This window comes from Vespa velutina, chromosome 10 (assembly GCF_912470025.1).
Source record: "Vespa velutina chromosome 10, iVesVel2.1, whole genome shotgun sequence".
NCBI lineage: Eukaryota > Metazoa > Arthropoda > Insecta > Hymenoptera > Vespidae > Vespa > Vespa velutina.
In genome coordinates, this window is record NC_062197.1 from 3,993,009 (window position 1) to 4,010,224 (window position 17,216).

At 30.8% G+C, this 17,216-nt stretch overlaps 3 protein-coding genes across 11 annotated transcripts; 1 reads left to right on the top strand and 2 right to left on the bottom strand.

The window, feature by feature from the left end:
* Nucleotides 1–114: 114 nt before the first annotated feature.
* LOC124952349 (switch-associated protein 70-like) lies at nt 115–3,536 on the bottom strand. 3 transcript variants are annotated; one of them, XM_047502071.1, is made up of 9 exons: nt 2,986–3,527; nt 2,653–2,772; nt 2,342–2,545; nt 2,130–2,245; nt 1,888–2,011; nt 1,475–1,816; nt 1,208–1,409; nt 958–1,113; nt 118–887 (listed from the first exon to the last, which is right to left on the bottom strand). In XM_047502071.1, exons 1-9 carry the CDS (start codon nt 3,082–3,084, stop codon nt 634–636), a joined length of 1,617 nt encoding a protein of 538 aa, XP_047358027.1. In that variant the 5' UTR covers nt 3,085–3,527; the 3' UTR covers nt 118–633. The 3 variants fall into 3 exon arrangements, with proteins under 3 accessions (XP_047358028.1, XP_047358027.1, XP_047358029.1); XM_047502073.1 differs by having other exon boundaries at nt 744–900; nt 2,986–3,536; XM_047502072.1 differs by lacking the exon at nt 2,653–2,772 and having other exon boundaries at nt 115–887; nt 2,986–3,529.
* Nucleotides 3,537–3,559: 23 nt separating this feature from the next.
* LOC124952350 (U6 small nuclear RNA (adenine-(43)-N(6))-methyltransferase) lies at nt 3,560–11,962 on the top strand. 7 transcript variants are annotated; one of them, XR_007101869.1, is made up of 8 exons: nt 3,561–3,919; nt 4,017–4,236; nt 4,306–4,446; nt 4,514–4,871; nt 4,936–5,131; nt 5,220–5,878; nt 8,073–8,247; nt 8,328–11,962. XR_007101869.1 is itself a non-coding variant. In XM_047502074.1 (6 exons), the coding sequence occupies exons 1-6, from the start codon at nt 3,815–3,817 to the stop codon at nt 5,805–5,807; spliced, it is 1,608 nt and encodes a 535-aa protein (XP_047358030.1). In that variant the 5' UTR covers nt 3,560–3,814; the 3' UTR covers nt 5,808–11,962. The 7 variants fall into 7 exon arrangements, 1 of the variants encoding a protein (XP_047358030.1); XR_007101870.1 differs by having other exon boundaries at nt 8,331–11,962; XR_007101872.1 differs by having other exon boundaries at nt 8,996–11,962.
* LOC124952346 (clustered mitochondria protein homolog) lies at nt 5,845–17,165 on the bottom strand. The gene is made up of 17 exons (XM_047502064.1): nt 16,738–17,165; nt 13,071–13,342; nt 12,552–12,974; nt 12,093–12,459; nt 11,720–11,856; nt 11,361–11,641; nt 11,069–11,195; nt 10,811–10,985; nt 10,529–10,731; nt 10,297–10,438; nt 9,933–10,138; nt 9,645–9,851; nt 9,444–9,542; nt 8,991–9,335; nt 8,608–8,880; nt 8,322–8,447; nt 5,845–8,245 (listed from the first exon to the last, which is right to left on the bottom strand). Exons 1-17 carry the CDS (start codon nt 16,826–16,828, stop codon nt 7,622–7,624), a joined length of 4,098 nt encoding a protein of 1,365 aa, XP_047358020.1. The 5' UTR covers nt 16,829–17,165; the 3' UTR covers nt 5,845–7,621.
* Nucleotides 17,166–17,216: the final 51 nt, after the last annotated feature.

Here is a 17,216-nt window from a genome sequence, read left to right on the forward strand (position 1 = left end):
CGCACGCAATAATATAACAGATCTTGTTTGATCAATTCTGTTGTCACTAATTGCGTTCACACACACATATATGTATATATATATAAATATATATATATATATATGTATACATATATATATATAAAGTTGGAAGAATATAAATTATTGTAACCATATAAATAGCTATAAAAATATTGACATACATCTTAAAAAAAATATCGCAATTTTTATGTGTAAGTTTAAGTTAAATAACAATATTACGTTAAATATTCTGTTTCATCATAATTAATACTTATTGTAACTTATTTATGCTAATAGCGCTAAAACATTATTAAAAAATTCATATATTATATACAAGAAAAATCGTAATTTAAATCTTAATTTGTGATTCTTTCATACTATAGTTTCATTGTATATATTAAATCATCATATATAAAACAGGTTCTTATGCACTTTGGCTAAATTTTATAACGTGGCAAGTTGTTTGGAATAAGGAACTATAGTGTTAATACCCTGATAAAAGATACATCAAAGTATAATCTCAATGTTTTTCATAATTATACTTTCGCGATAAAAGAATTTCAATTCAATATGGATGATTATAGAAATAGTAACAGCTCTTACTCTTCCTTATTCAGTATATAACATGTATCATCAACAATTATTTTGCAATGTCATTGATCTATGATCAAATTTTTCCACAGACAATGGTTTCTCCTTTGTAGTGGGTATAAAACTTTGCGTACGTCTAATTCTTTCACCACTTTTTAAAGGACGTGTTACAACTATTTGCGCTTCCAATAAAATCTGTGCTTCTTCTGCACGCTTTACCTTTTGTTGCGCTGCGCGAAGCTCGGCATCTAAACTTTGCTTTTCGGCTTCCAACATTTGTAACCGCATTTCAGCATCTGTAAATTAATACTATGGAAAAATTCTTTAATTCATACTTAAGTATAAAAAAAAAAAAATTCACAATACCTCGCAATTGATGTTCATTCTCTTGCTGTTTACGCTCAAATTCTAGCCTTTTCATTTTTTCCATTTCTAATAGATCTTGTTGCTCCTGTTGTAATTTCTCTAATTGCTCTCTTCTTTCCCATTCTTCTCTAAGAACTCTTGCTTGAAGATTTCGAACTGTTTACAAATAACATTTGATAAATACTTAAGAAAAAAAAAAAAAAAAAAAAAAAAGAAAAAAAAATTAAGAAATACAGAATATATTTGTCACCTATTTCTTCATCTCTCAATGCTTGCTTTTCTTCTTGCAAAAGAGTTTCTAATTTTAATTTAGCTTCTTCCAATTCGTGAACCTTAGCTCCTTCCTCTTTTGACAATGCCTCAAGTTTTCTGGCTTGAATTTCTGCCGCAATTCTAGCTTGCCTTTCATATTGCAACTCCAGTCTTGTTTTCTCTTTTTCTTGTTTTACTGACTGATAATATGAAGAATTTATACTTATAAAGTTACAAACAAAATATATTAGTTGTAATAACTTACTTGTCTTAAAGATCTCCTTTGATTTGCTAAAGTTCTTTGATAACCAATTTTTTCACCTGAATGCTGAATAGCAATTTGCAAAGCTGCCAACCATTGTAATCGTCCTTTGTGATCATCTGCCACTAATTCTATGCATCTATGTTCAGGCGTACTTAATACAAATCTTCTGTCAGGCTTTCCACCACTAGTAATCGCATCGGCCCAACAATTTGTACTCAATATTATTGAACCTGATGGTTCTTTTTGTTGAGAATCTTTAAAATATAATAGTTCACCAGGACGAAGAACAAACCAAAAATACTTCAAAGTTGGAAGTAAAAAACCTTTTTTCATTAAATATCCCTATAAAAATATTTATTAACAAATAAACATAACTTTTAAATTGCATTATTAGGTAACAATGAATATCTTACTTTTTTCACCACATTTTCTATATATATTTGATGGAGATCATCTATAGCTTCGGTCAATGCTATGTTATCCAAAGTTCTACCACCACTATATTTGGATTCCAAAACTGCCAGAAACGTGGGAAACCTTTCAAAGCCATTATTAATGAATATTTTAAATATAATATCTCTGTAATGATATATATATATATATATATATATATATATATATATATATATAATTCAAATTGCTTATAATAAAATACCTAAAAGTTCCAATAGCTGCTGATAAAGCTGCAAAATCTGCTGCATCCCATTGCAATCCTAATGATGTTACCAAATGAGAAGCAACTTGAGCTACTTCATCAGTATGCATTGCAATCTATAAAATAAATAAAGAATCATTGTTCTTCTTGAAGATGACATAATAACAAACAATAAATCACAATGGTCATTGTAATATATAATGATGACAAACCATATGATAATCCATATTATCTGTTTCTGACTCAGCTAATAAACAAAATACTCTAAATAATTGATAAACGCTATTAGGTTCAAATATTGGATGCGACCTTTCTAAATACATTTTTTTACAGATCAACCAACATATTTCATCTATCCCTTTTTCCAACGATCTATGTATTTGTATAGAAGTTGCATCGGTAATTGATGAGAAAACCTATAATTATAAATAATTAATTAAAGATAATAAATTAATTAAATAATACAAATAGAATTAAAAAAAAAAAAAAAAAAAAAAAAAGCTAAATAAATTAATGATTTTACCTCTTTTTGCAAATAATAAATATATTGGTCAAATGAAAGATTCTGAGTACTACGGTAATGTTCTAGACCTTTTTCAACACCATATAAGTCCATTAACGTACCGATGTTGGCCGTTAACACCTATAGAAAAAAAAAAAAAAAAAAGAAAAGGTCAATGTCGAAATAATAAATATCACTTATATAGAAATTCATAGAAAATTATGAGACGAAACATAGCCACACCCGAATGTCGAATAATTCGAAAATGAAATCTCACGGATTCATTTGGTTCTAATCGTAAGAAATAAAGTCATAACTAAAAATTATAAAAAGAGTACACAAAGAATGACTCACCTTTAACTTCGATTTAGCAACAAGATCAGGTGTATCACCTTGCAACGCGTGAAACGCGTGCCAAATACTGTTCGTCACATTTTTTAGTAGATGGGTCATTATTCTAACGAAAATGTGCAACAGGTGTTTTTTCTCTCTACGGCGTTTCTATATCCTCATCGTTGCTGTACATATCGAGCAATGAACATTAGCGCGTCGATGCGTATCAGTGAATGGCGGTACATACAACGCCTCCGCTTGTCTTTTTTTTTAACTCAATTAACACAACTTCATAAGATCTTACGTTTTCCGTTAAAGTAAATTATTCAGTGTACTTGTTACAAACGAGGTATAGTCAGACTTTAAATTCATTGAATTTAATTATATCAATGAACAAATTCTTAAATATATAAGTGTGTACTATCGATAATACTAAGGTATAAACAAATTAATTACTTGTGATCATATTTTTTTAATTTACACAGTAATTCGTTATAATGCACTTGCATCCTTATTGACGAATCTATACGTAGATAGTTCGAGGTCGTTGACTTACTTCTTACTAGATTCATCCAGTTTAGTACAATATATGATCACTAGAGAGCGTTGATAAACAATAACGTTGATCAACTTTCATGATACAATAAAAGAAGTATTTATTTTTTTTTATTCTGAACTTCATATAGTCTTCTTTTTCTTTTTTTTCTTTTTTAGAAATGTGCGTTTAATGACGAAATATGTTGTCTTGTAATGAAAATATTGTGTATTCATAGTGTGCACTTTACTGAATTAATTACTTGCGTCGCATTTAGAATATAACACGTACTATTGTAAATTGCAAATTCATACAATGGCATTGCGAAAATTAATGCATCCAAGAAATAAATATAAAAAGAGTCCTAATTTTAAGCAACTTGCTCTTTTGTATCCAGAATTTCGCAAAGTTGCAGTTACGGTAAGAAGAAGTATTCTAACTAATTAAAATTGTATTTATGTATGTTATAAATATATATATATATATATGTATGTATTTATATACATATATGCATTAGGATCTCACAGGAAAAGTGCATATTGACTTTAAAAATGAAGAAACTTTGCGTATTCTTACCAAAGTATTATTAAAACATGACTTTGATCTCACAGTAAAGATACCACAAAATAAATTAGTACCAACTTTACCTTTACGTTTGAATTATATTTTGTGGATTGAAGATTTAATGACACATGCCTCTTTTACTGAAATGGAAAATGTTAAAGGCATTGATATTGGTAAACAAATAAAATTTTAATTACGACGTAACAATTCTTTAATTATAATAATATAGATATTTTGTATAGGAACAGGAGCAATTTGTATATATCCTTTATTGCTGGCAAAAATATATGGATGTTATATGTTTGGAACAGAAGTTGACGACACAAGTATTGAATCAGCAATAGAAAATGTTAAGAATAATAGTTTAGAAAATTTAATTCAAGGTAAACCTTTAATTACTTTAATGATAATATGTAAAAATATATATAAAAAAAGTTTTTATTGATTTAGTGATCAAAGTGGAAAAAAATAAAATTTTGAAAGAAACGATAGAAGAAAATGAAACTTTTCATTTTATAATGTGTAATCCTCCATTTTTTGAAACTGAAGATACCTCAGACAAAGTAATAAAACAACAACCACCGAGAAATGCTCCTACTGGTAGTAATAAGGAACTAAGCATTGAAGGAGGTGAAAAATTATTTGTAACAAAAATGATTGAAGAGAGTATACAGATTGGTGAAAAGATCAAAATATATACTTCTATGCTTGGAAAAAAAAATAGTTTATTCTACTTTGTCAAATTATTAAAGGAACATAATATAAACAATTTCACATGGACAGAATTTTGTCAAGGCCATACAAAACGGTGAATAATATATTCTATTTGAATTCTATTAAAGAAATAATATTTATAAAATTTATTTATATAGATGGGGTTTAGCATGGTCCTTCTTGTCAATAGATGTATGTGATTTGACAAAAGCACCTGTTATAAGAGAAAGCAATATCATGGATAAGTTTTCAAAAGATCACCCACCTTTGGAAATAATATTTCCCATGCAAGATAAATATCTACTAATTGACGATGTTATTATAGAATTAAAGAAGATAATTAACAATTTACAGGTAATATAATATTAACAAAATTTTAGTTTCACATTTGTATGTAGTTTTATTCTTTTTTTTTTATCTTCTTCTTTTTTTCTTTTAATAGATAAATATAAAAGAGTTAGAATTACAAAAAAATACGTTGAGTGAATGGGGATGTCAACTCACAGCACAAAATGATACATGGTCGCATGCGCGTAGAAAACGTCGTTTAGCCGAAAGACAAAGTAAAGATTGCAAAAAAGTAAATATAGAAAGTACTCTAGTTACAGAGCAAATTAATGTAGAATCTGAAATCAGAAAAACACAACATATGGATGTAAAAAATGAAGATATACAGTTTGTTTCTACAAAAGACACAGAAACATCTGATCATAAAGGTCCTTTGTTAATTTTCGATTTATTTCTTAACATATTAGAGGATGAACAAGATCCTGAAAAAAAAAATGTAAAGATTAGTTTATTTTACGAAAGTGGAAGTGGTGGGAGAAATACACTGGAAACATTGAGACAATATTTGATAAACAAATTAAATGTCCGAATATATTTTCAACAATTCTGTTCTAAAACAAATAAAAAGAGAAGAAAAAAATTCAAGAAGGCAAAGAAAGATCCTCCATCTAAATTAAATAAACGAGGAAAAGAAAAAAAATTAAATATTTCGTCAGCTGAGGATAGTGCAGATTCATTTTAGATTGTATTAATTTTGTATAACAATGAGAAACAACGTATTTCACACAATAATTTTATCAACATATACAAAAGGTATGTCTAAATTAAGTATTTAACTTTATTTATAATCAAATACTTATAGACTAAAGTTTCTTTATCGTACAATTCAGTTTAATCAGTGTTATACATTTTGTAGGGGATAAAGTGTATGAATCTGTTTTAAAATTATATATGGCATGATAATAAATCGCTAATTCAGATCTTTCACTACTGTTAATAGACATGATTCTTTATGCATCTAAATACTATTTTTATTTACTATTTATATTGCAATAAAACAGTCTGTTTTGTTTTTCATGGTAACTTCTAATATTTTGAAGCTAGTTTGTTTCAATCATAATGATTTCTAAAAATAAAGCTGAAATATGATATATATATTTTTTTTAAATGATAAATTTGTGATTCATGTAATAGAGAAAAAAAAATATTAACACCTTTGTAATAATCACTGATATCTTAGCATTACTTATGGTATAATTAATGATTATATTAAACTAATGCTACTCTAGCAGTAATTTGACTAATGAGTTGCATCTGTATGTAGATGATTACAAATGTAATAATGTAGGTGCCATTATGTCACATTCCTCGTTATTGTTTATCCTATGCATATTAAAAGGCAAATGCATTATTTATAATGTTCAATATTTGCACAGAAGTAAATGAATTTAAAAAATAATGATCAGGAAGCCCTTTAACGCGAATTTAATGAAATCTAACTAATGAAAAGTACAATTTCATGATATACGAATGTAAAAATGGCATTATACATTTCTCTATCATTGGTAACAAGAATGAAAAACAATATAAGTGTATTTTTATGACACAAAATGATCACTTTTTCAAAATATACTAATGAAGTATACTATGTATAACTATAAAAAAAGAGAAAACAAATAACTTAAATGTTAATAACGTGTCAATGAATATTCATAGTTCATTAAAAAAAAAAAAAGAAAAAAAAATAAAATAAAATACAACGAACACTGTCTTAACATTTCCGTTAAATCTCCTCTCACAAACAATTACTAAAGAACATTAAAAGTAAGACAAAATAAATCAACAAATAATCAAAAGTTGACGTATCTATGTGTGAGTACATGTTCGTGCGCGCGCGCGTGTATATGTTACGATATAGTTTTGCCATGATGAAAGTATAAATATTCAAGGCCTTAGAAAAATGCTTTGCAATTATGAAAACTTCTTGTTCTTCGATTTTAATGAATTTTTTCAATTACACGTAGACCTTCTTTTGTATCTGGTCAAATGAATTTACCACGCTGGTAAATTTTCTTCTTGTAAGAGATAAGATCTCTTTGAACGTTATTTACATTGAACAACAATTGAATTTGTTTATTGTATCTGATTATGATATAGAAGGGCCAAGTAAAATCCGCAACATTTTAAAGAGCGAACGTCACAGATCTGATGAAAGTACATGTTTTTTTTTTTTCTTTTTTTTTTCCTTTTTCTTTTTTTTTTCTTTTTCTTTTTTTTTTTTTCTTTTTTTTGCAAATGCGCTCCTTCCCACATATTGATTACGACTTTGAAACACTGCACTGCAAAAGTTCCAACATTATAGCACTATAAACAAATATAATGCACTATTTGACAATCCTATTACAAAGACACTGCCCCACTCCGATTTTATTCCAATCGTATATGTGTTCGTATAAGCGTTACCTTTCGAAAGGACAAACGCGGGCATGATGAGAGAGACTAGGATTTGAAAATGATACTACTAACTCTTTCTATATCTGTACGCATACAAAAAGTTCAGCTTTCTGCCATGACCGGTTCTAATGTTGCTTTAGTCTCTTCTAGCTTTTTCCCTTCTGACTTTTGTTCAATTTTTCGATTTTCCTTCTCGTTCTTTTTGCTTTCAGTAGTTTCGATCGCTTTGCTTTCGTTATCCGGCGATTGTTCTTTCTGTCGCTTTTCAATTTCCGCTTTGAAATTTTCAATATCCTGCTGACTAATTTGTACAAAAAGAATACCATTTATCACATTTAACATGTCAAGAACCGAACCCATACTAGGTGGTTGCACTTGAATAGGCGGCAATGTGACTCCTGACTTTCCCGTGTAAATTTCATTCATCTTCTTTTGTAATACTACAGCTTGTTGCGTAAGATGTCTCAGACAGTCACTACTTTCTTTTGTTTTTTCATGATCTTCGCCCAATTGTTGTTTATAAATCGCATAAGTTTCCTTTTCATTGTTTAAGGCTGCACGGAAATCACCCATACATGATTGGGTCCTTGCAACAAGATGATAGGATACTGCTACTTTCAAAGAACGCGGACCATGATAACGAAGATTTAAATCCAGAGCATGTTCCAAAAATCTAAGTGATAATTCATACTCCCCAACGGCATGTAATATTAAAGAAATGTTACTCTGTAAGTATATAAGAAAAAGTCAAGTTTTAATTATAACATAATATTTATCCACAACAAATATCTATGTTACTTACATCAAGAAGAGCTACTTCCGGATGATCTTCACCACAAACTAACAATGCGAGATAACGTGCTCTGTATAATAATCGTAACGATACGGAAACTTGACCATTTGCAAAAGAATACAATGCGAGATGAATCTAGTAATGAGAAAGAGGGAGAGAGAGAAAAAAAAAGATAAATTTTCGACAATGTTATGAATCTAGTAATGAAGGGGGGAAAAAAAAAATAAATAAATTTCCAACAATATTTAAATAAATACAATTGCAGAAAGAAATTCATTTCGTTTCGAACACTTACATATTCCGTGATAGTATATGGATGATCTATACCATTCACTCTTTCTGACATGAGTACAGCTTTTTGTTGGGTTGCTAATGCTTCTCCATGATCTCCCATTATATAATTCAACCTTGCAAGCATTCTAAGACATTGTGCAATTTCAGGATGCATGGCTCCATAAACATTGTTCAATAAATTCAATGCTTCGCTAATTAATTCATATCCATCCTTCAAATAACCTTGTTGAATCTTGCTTTGTCCAGTTGTATAAAAGTTATAAGCATCACTAGCCTGTAATAATATTAAACGATTGTTGTCCTTTAATTTCTTTTTCTTTTTTTCTTTTTTTCTTTTTAATGCTTTGTGATAATTAATCTATATGTAATTTGTGTTCAACTCACTCTAGGGTTGATATGTTTAACAACAGGGAAAATATTCAAGATGTCTTCCTCAAAGAACGTGGCTCTATTTCTATTTTCAAAATTATATTCACGAAGTAATATCTGAATACCCGTTTTTATGCAAAAACCACGAAGCAAAGAAATCTTTTGCAGATGGAAATGTTCAATCGTAGCATCCAATGATTCAGGTGTTGGTGTCTCCCAATCGTAATAACTTTTCAGATCTGCTTTAATTTGTTGCCAAAGTGATTTTGGTGTCAAGGATGCCCATTCAACTTCCGATTGTTGTGGTCCATTATTTCTACCCTTTCTTTTATTACGTCTTTTTGCTGTTTTACTTTGCAACTGAAAATAAACAATAATTATCGTCGGAACAAATATTACTTTTTCTTTTTAATTTTTTTTTTTTTTTTTTTTTTTATACGTCGTATAAAATATTTTACAGTAACATACTTCTTCAAGATTTTGTTGAGGATGTATGATCTGTGCTGAAGATAACAAACAATTTAAGAAATGACTGATAGCTGCTGAGAGACTCATTAACTCTGTACCCTGAAATATAAAATAATATTAGATAAAGAGAGAAAAAAGAGGGAGAGGGGAGGAGAACACTTTTTTGAATAATTTTTTATCAATAATATCTTGATAGTTCACCTGCATATAAGACGTGAAAATATGTTTTGCTGAACGTAAAATAAGTTCTGAAACGGCAATACGATTGAGATATCGTAACTGGGGTACTGCAGCTAACATGACCGCTAGTTTTCCAAGATAACGAACGTTAATACCTCTACCATGTAAAGCTTCTATCAACGTGCTACCATCCATGGCAGCGGCCGTATGATCTAAACATTCTCGAATCTATAATTAATATTAATTTGTAATAAAGTTAAACGTAGTTAACAAGAAAACAATATTGGTATTATATACAAATAGACTCACAAAAGTTGGGAGTTGTACGGTCAATAGAAAATCTGCAGCATCTTTGACCAATTGTTTTTGTTTCTTCAATGCAACATCATTTGGATCTGGATGACGAACTCCAGGCGAGAAAACATCCGGATTAAATCTTACATCAAATTCCGCGTCTCGTAAACTTCCAACAGCTGCTGCAGCTCTACGAACTATTTCTTTAGTACTTTCTTCCACTGTTAAAAAAAAAAAAAAAAAAAAAAAAGAAAAAAAAAAAAGAAAAAAAAGACCAAAAAAAAAGAAAAGAAAATAGCAAAGAAAAAGATACACAAGTGACATTAAGTATATCTATGTATCACATGTATAAGTATATAAACGAATATACAATACATACATTCTTGCTTTTCACCTCCTGTTATAGAATCAGTAATACTCTCAACAATTTTTTTAGCTTCATCAGCCTCGATTAAAGACTGTGCCGAAACTTCTTTATTACTGTCAACTGCCACGGCATTTGCTTCTTCTTTTTTATTTTCCTAAAATTATCGATTGTTCTAAATAAAATATTTAATTTTAAATTTAATGTCAAAAAAAAAAAAAAGAAAAATATCTGAAAATTGTATTACCTTTGACGATGATTCTTTTTCTTTCTGTGACTTTCGAGCGGACGTAAGTTGTTGAAGATGAACAGCAGCATGCTTGATAAATTGAACATATCTAGCTTCCACGAAAGAATCGATTAATTCTTGGCGAAGACAAGCCAATTTGTGTTTATGTTCAATAGGAAAGCCTAATGCCCTTGCTTCTTTACTTAATTCAACGCCTTCCACTAAACAAAGTATGGAGAATTTAAAAAAATTCTAATTCTCTGTCTATTAACTTATAATTATTCCTATTAATTAACTTACATTTTAAGAAATTAACATCGGGCGGAAAAGTCCTGAGTAAATCTAAAACATAATGTCGAGAATCATTTCCAATGATACCCTTACATTCCACACTACTACAAAGTTCAACTTCTTCTCCAGCATCGTTAATTACTTTATGAGGCAATATTTTTAATTGTTGTCCAGCTTTGTTTAACTGTAAAGATAAATATTTACTATGTATAAACTATGATAACAAATATGGAACAAAATTTATTTAGATTTATTATGCGCACATACCAATTCAATATATTTCGGATGTGTAAGAACGTTTTTCCCAAAATCTATAGAACCATATATAACAGATTGTTCTTGTTCACGTTCTAAGATTCCTGGGATAATAGATTGAGCAGTAACACGGTAACCTCTGCAAAGATTGACAGTAAATAGAATGATTCAAAAAGGGAAGAAGATCCAATTATATATATAATTTTTTTTAATTTTTACACAATTACATAAAATTATAAGAAACATATATATGTGTGTATGTGTGTGTGTATATATATATATGTATTTATATGTTTCGATATACCTATAATCAATAACAACTGTGCCAAGAGTATAGAGTCCAAGTAAATCAACAGCAGCATAAACTCTAACGCCTTGCAAATCATTACGAGGAGCAACGAAAGCAGCAGCATCACCACCTAGTTCCTTATAATGATCTCGTACATCAAAGCCTAAAGAGAAAAAAATATTGTTCCAAATAAACATTTGCATCTTTGCTTCCTCGCCCGGATTTATGGCCATGACATTGCCATCGATTACAGCGACCGCTCCTCGAGTCGCTGCAGCGACAAAATCACTGTGAACCTAAAGAGATAATATTTCAATACCATTCAATTTACAAATATTTTCTCAAAGAAATTGTCTTAATGAAAGAAAATAAACCTTGAAAATAGCACGTTCTCTTAATAATCTCTCAGGTAAATTTTTGCGAGGTAATTCCCTGGTAGTTTGCAATTCTTCGTTCCAATCTCGTGTTTGTCCTGGGATATGTTCTTCGTAGCCTAATTTTGATGAGAAAGCTATAAAGAAGAATGAAAGAATGTAACAAAAAAAAAGAGAGAGAGAGATAGATAGATAGATAGATAGATAGATAGAGAGAGAGAGAGAGAGAGAGAGAGAGAGAGAGAGAGAGAGAGAGAGAGAGAGAGAGAGAGAGAAAAGAAACAAAAAAAACAAAATTAAAAGGATCATTATTAATCTTATAATAATCACTATTCGACAAAAGGGCTATTGCATATTCATGATTAGAACTTACTGTCTTCAGCACGTATAGCGTCAATAGTGTGCTCGGTTTGTGGAGCACTCCATGCATACAGTTGATAGGGTGTCGCAACTCTTTCGAAAGGATGTCTTTGCGTTCTCCGTCTCTGCATGGCAGCGAAGCCTCTCTTGAAAGCTGGACTCAATTGGTTCAACAACTCGATCAAGCTATGGCACAGATGACTCGGCGTTGCTGGTTTTGGATTAAATATCTCCTTTGTTGATTGATTAACAAAGAAACCCCTAGCGCAGGCCGTTAAATAATACTGCTTATCTTCCAGAGTTATAACGTGTAAGTATAAGAGATCACCATGTAATTTTCTGTGACCTGGTGGTGGATTCCACCCAGACGTTGTTAACACCTTTATAAATAATAAAATAAATATTGTATATAATAAAGACGTCATTATTTACTATAATAAATATATATAATATCAGAGAACAAATTTCTCACTTTTAGGCACGGCGGACATTTTTGTTCTTTAGCTTGAGGTTGCAAAGGCAATAAAGGCCTATCTTTACAACCAGGTATAATGTAATCCGGCGGAGTACAATCGACCGAATCCGCTCGTGTTTTCTTTTTCTCTAGAATATCGCCATTGGTAACAACATTTAGGAACGATAAACTACTACATTCAACGCCGTTATAAGCGTCTGTAGGATCTACGGATTTCAATAAGTCTCGAACGTGTCGCACGTGTATACGAGCTTCCCGCATTGTGTAGGGTTCTTCGACGACCCTAATAACAGAACCTTCTTTTAGGCCCTCGATATTTTTCAACTCGGCAAAGTTATCCAGTGTATTTCCGTCGAGTTGAAGGGAGAAACAGGTACGATGGCAAGTGTCCTCGCGATCCATAAGTAGTTGGTGAATTTCCTAAGGATTAATAATATCGTATTATTAAAATATCAAGGATTTCGTAGAGATAAATTTTTTTTTCTTTTTCTTTTTTTTTTTAAATCATTATCATACCTGTACCAATTCCATGCTGGAAACCTGAATATCGAATGGCTCGGCGCCAGGGCTAACGATTTTAACAGTAAATCCCATATCTTGGATATAAACAACTTCTTGCTCGTTGACCGCATCTTTCTCTTTATCCTTGTCTTGTTCCTTATCAAGCTTTTCATCCTTTTTATCTTTTTCCTTCTCCCCTTCCTTTGTAGCTTCAACCTCGCCCTTTTCTACAACATTTTCTGCGATCGTACTCGTGCTACCGCTTTCTTCGCCGTTCTGCTTAACTTCTGAAAAAGTAAAACAGGCGTCTTTTTTATTTTTTTTTTTTTTCCAAAAATCATACTATCTTTTAAATATTTTGATTATTTCATTGTGAACATGCAGACGTTCTTGATACTACCACAACTTGCATTTACCAATGTACTTATAAATAAACATCAATGTAAATAGTACGCACTCAAATGCCGTACTATTTTTATCGATCCCATGTTTGCAATATATCTGACTATATAGATATATTTTAGAACGGACATCGATCTTGGATCTATTATGATTATTTAACAAATGAAATTTAGAAATTCAGCTTTGGAAAAATATATTTTTTTTTAAATAAAGAAGAAATAAAGAAAAAAATTAAAATTAAAAAAGTAAAAAAATGAAAAAGATGAAATAAAAAAAAAAAAAAAAAATAAAAAAAAAATAAAAATGTTAAACAAAAAATTAATTCCTCGAGAGGCATTAACTTTATCGCAAAAGGAAATCGCCTTATCTATGGTTATTTTCTTTTTCTCAGGTAATAAATCACTTTTCATAGGTAGAGTTTCGACCTTATCGCTGAAAGATAAACAGGGAAAAAAAATCATAAAGATGGAAAGAAAGAAGAGAAAAAGAAACGTTCGTCCAAACGTTAAATATTCACACGATTCAAAAAATGATATTTTTGTTCTTCATTTACATAAATCTAATAATACAATTAATATTTGCTGATTTATTAATCATTTTTTTTAAACAAATATTATTTACCACAACTTTAATACATTTAATGAAATAGAAGATAAACATGTGTATATATATATATATATATGCATACATATATAAAGACTAATCCAAAATATTAAGTATTATTGCCTTATACATTGTGAAATTAATTATTTCAAAGAGAGAGATAAAGAAAAGAAAAAAAAAAAAGAAGGAATAAGATTTTGTCAAAGGGCTTATAATTGTAAAAGGTAAAGAAATATTATTATGATATTGAGATGAAACAGTTCGTTCGTTGTTTTAATGGCTCCATAGAGAAGACCGATAACCTCTCCTTATCGATATTTTTTTCTACCATCCGCCATTGTACTTTTGAAACACGTAAATGGAAAATGGAAAAAATTTGCTTTAATCGACGCGTTCTTTTATTTTTTTCTATTCCTCGAAAATCCTTTTCTTTTTCGCTTTTGTTTTTTCCGAGTTTTATACACGCTCAAGCGGGAAAATTAAAATTTTTTCAAATTAGTCAAAATGCAAACATATTTTCTTTGGCTTTCGTATAATTAGTTCGTTTGTATTAACCGTGTAATTTGAACACGTAATTAAGATCAAATTGCAACTGAAACATTAAAGAAGTATAAAAAGTACGAAAAAAGAAAAGGGAACATAAATTTTCACGTGTGTCCTTTGACCAACGTAGTTCCTTCTTTCAAAGCGACAGTGCATATGTGTGTGTGTGTGTGTGTGTGTGTGTGTGTAGTTCGTTAACTCGCACGTGTCATTCGTGTCTGCTCTTTTTTTCTTTCTAACACAAGAAACTATAAATGCATTTTCTAAAAGAAAGAGTGCGGAGAAGGGGCAGGGGGGAAGAAGAAAAATAAAAGGAAAAACGAAGATCTTGGTTGTGCATTATGTTCAATAAAAATGAACAATGTACGTTGCTTTTATAATTTCATTACATTCGATAACTCGTCAATTGCATAATGTAATTTGTTTTCGATAATCTCTCCGTCACAAAATACATGATAAACTATTTAAATAACCAATTGCGGTCACGGAAGACATAACCTCGATGGTCGATCGATGATAAAATGGAAAAATTTGTAATAATATAAATATAAAAAAAAAAATAAAAATGAAAGAAAAGAAAAATATATTTTATCAATGGCGAACAATGATCTAACCCATCACGCACGTTATAAATTCCTAAAAATGTTTTTTTCGTTAGTTTTCTTTGTATTAAAATAGGTCAATAAATTTCCAGTTTGGCATTTCCAACATTAAAATGCATGCGTCTCTTTCCCCGACCGTTATGCCAACAACGGCCGTTATATTCTACGCTATTACCATCACAAAAACGAGCTCTATAAACACATTGCGAAGAATCAGACTATCGCTGACGAGTCTTCTTCAAGTTGCGAGGCTAAGCGTAAAAGGTGAAGGGTCAACATAAAAGAATCCTCTCGTTCGTCGAATCGATTCGACAAATCGAATCACTCTATGACAAACCATAAAAACCATCGATTTTCATTATATCGCTAACTGTATGTATTTGAAATTTAAATGAAAGCGCGGGTTAAAGCCAATGTTCCTCAGCGGGGATAGAAAATGGGAGGAATTGGCAATGAGAAAATAACGCGAAGGCCGAAATTGAATTGCTGTTGTTATTTCTTTTGTAATATATATTATCTATGTAAAAAAAAAAAAAAAAAAGAAAAAAGAAGAAGAAGAAGAAGGAGAAAAAAAAAACGTATGTTCGTTTAAAAAATTGATAAACTTATTTTCTTTTTGACGAATAATAAATTCTTACCGCCTAACACGTGATCTTTCGTTAATTATACGGTCCGGTTAATAATGTCCGGTACCCATTGAAAATACGAAAGAGAGATAAGTTATAGTATTCATTAAGAAGAAACCATTATATCAGAATATTTTCATTGAAGATTCTTTTCTCAAGTAGTCGAATATGTGTCTCGATAACTGAACGCATCGATTCGAAGACTGGGAAAGGGATGCGTAGATGCAGCGGAATTCGTCGTTCATCGGAAACTAGATCGGTTTCTATTGTGAGAGATATTCTATATATATATATATATATATATAACGAATATATATATACATACATACATACATATATATATATATGTATATATATATATCTATCGAAAACAAAAATAGCAAAAATGAAAGAGAACTTATTTTTTAACGTTCGCAAACGTATTGAAAAAAAAGGCGTAAATTCGTCTGCTAGGTAACGTTCAGTGTCTTCTGCTGGGTTCTTTCTCTCTCTCTCTCTCTCTCTCTCTCTCTCTCTCTCCCTCTTTCTCTTCCCCTTTCTCATTTTCTCTCTCTTTCTCTCTCTTTCTTTCTACATCGTGCTCACATGACTCCAGAACGTGTGAGATTCGCGCAATTGAAGATATTACATAACTGAACTTCTAAGACCCGGCGACTCGAGAAAGCCAGAATGAAGAAAAGAAAGACAAAGATGCAGCTTCATTAAAAGCGCATTAAAAAGCCCGAAAGAAATCTCATAATTGAGTAACTATCAAAATGATTCTTCTATACGTTATATTACGTAACGACCCTTTGAACACGCACGATGCGCACAGATTTAACCTCGAAAAATAGTTCGAGACGATCGAAGAAGCGACACATGTTTTTTTTTTTCATCTCGATGAAATAAAATTTTATGTTCACTAACCGGTCGCGTTTCGATCCTCGGTGCCGTTCAGCAAGGGTATTTTCACGCTCCCGTTTTCCCCGGATGCCTTGATCTGAGCGCCCAGTGCCATTCCTCGTCGACAAATTCCCTCGAGTTGCTTTAGTTCAAGCGATTTTTTTCAACGTAATACGAATGATTATTTTCTCACGAAAATCACGGTACCGGGATCGCGCCACGAACTTTTTTTCTTTCTGATAAATTTCGAAAAAGAGAGAGAGAGAAAAAGAGAAAAAAAGAGTGAGAGAGAGAGAAAGAGAGCACGGGCACGATCGACGACCAACTTTTTCACGGGGCGGCACACTACTCGGCTCCGCGCTATACCGAGCCGCTTTTCTCTACCGCACGTGCGTTTCGAACGAAGTACAAAGTCTAACCGACGGGATTGGTCAAATGGAACCTCACACACGCTACACTTCGATCACTCGAATGCGACTCGCACGATCGCTGATACGTTAGAG

Coding starts and splice junctions, on each gene's coding strand:
- LOC124952350 (XM_047502074.1), top strand. CDS start 3,815: ATGGCATTGCGAAAATTAATGCATCCAAGAAATAAATATAAAAAGAGT. Junction 3,920..4,016: donor TTCGCAAAGTTGCAGTTACG/GTAAGAAGAAGT, acceptor TATATGCATTAG/GATCTCACAGGAAAAGTGCA. Junction 5,132..5,219: donor AGATAATTAACAATTTACAG/GTAATATAATAT, acceptor TTCTTTTAATAG/ATAAATATAAAAGAGTTAGA.
- LOC124952349 (XM_047502071.1), bottom strand. CDS start 3,084: ATGACCCATCTACTAAAAAATGTGACGAACAGTATTTGGCACGCGTTT. Junction 2,773..2,985: donor TTGCTAAATCGAAGTTAAAG/GTGAGTCATTCT, acceptor TTTTTTCTATAG/GTGTTAACGGCCAACATCGG. Junction 2,546..2,652: donor TTTATTATTTGCAAAAAGAG/GTAAAATCATTA, acceptor TTATAATTATAG/GTTTTCTCATCAATTACCGA.
- LOC124952346 (XM_047502064.1), bottom strand. CDS start 16,828: ATGGCACTGGGCGCTCAGATCAAGGCATCCGGGGAAAACGGGAGCGTG. Junction 11,857..12,092: donor CGCTATACGTGCTGAAGACA/GTAAGTTCTAAT, acceptor TCTTCTTTATAG/CTTTCTCATCAAAATTAGGC. Junction 8,881..8,990: donor TTAAACATATCAACCCTAGA/GTGAGTTGAACA, acceptor ATATTATTACAG/GCTAGTGATGCTTATAACTT.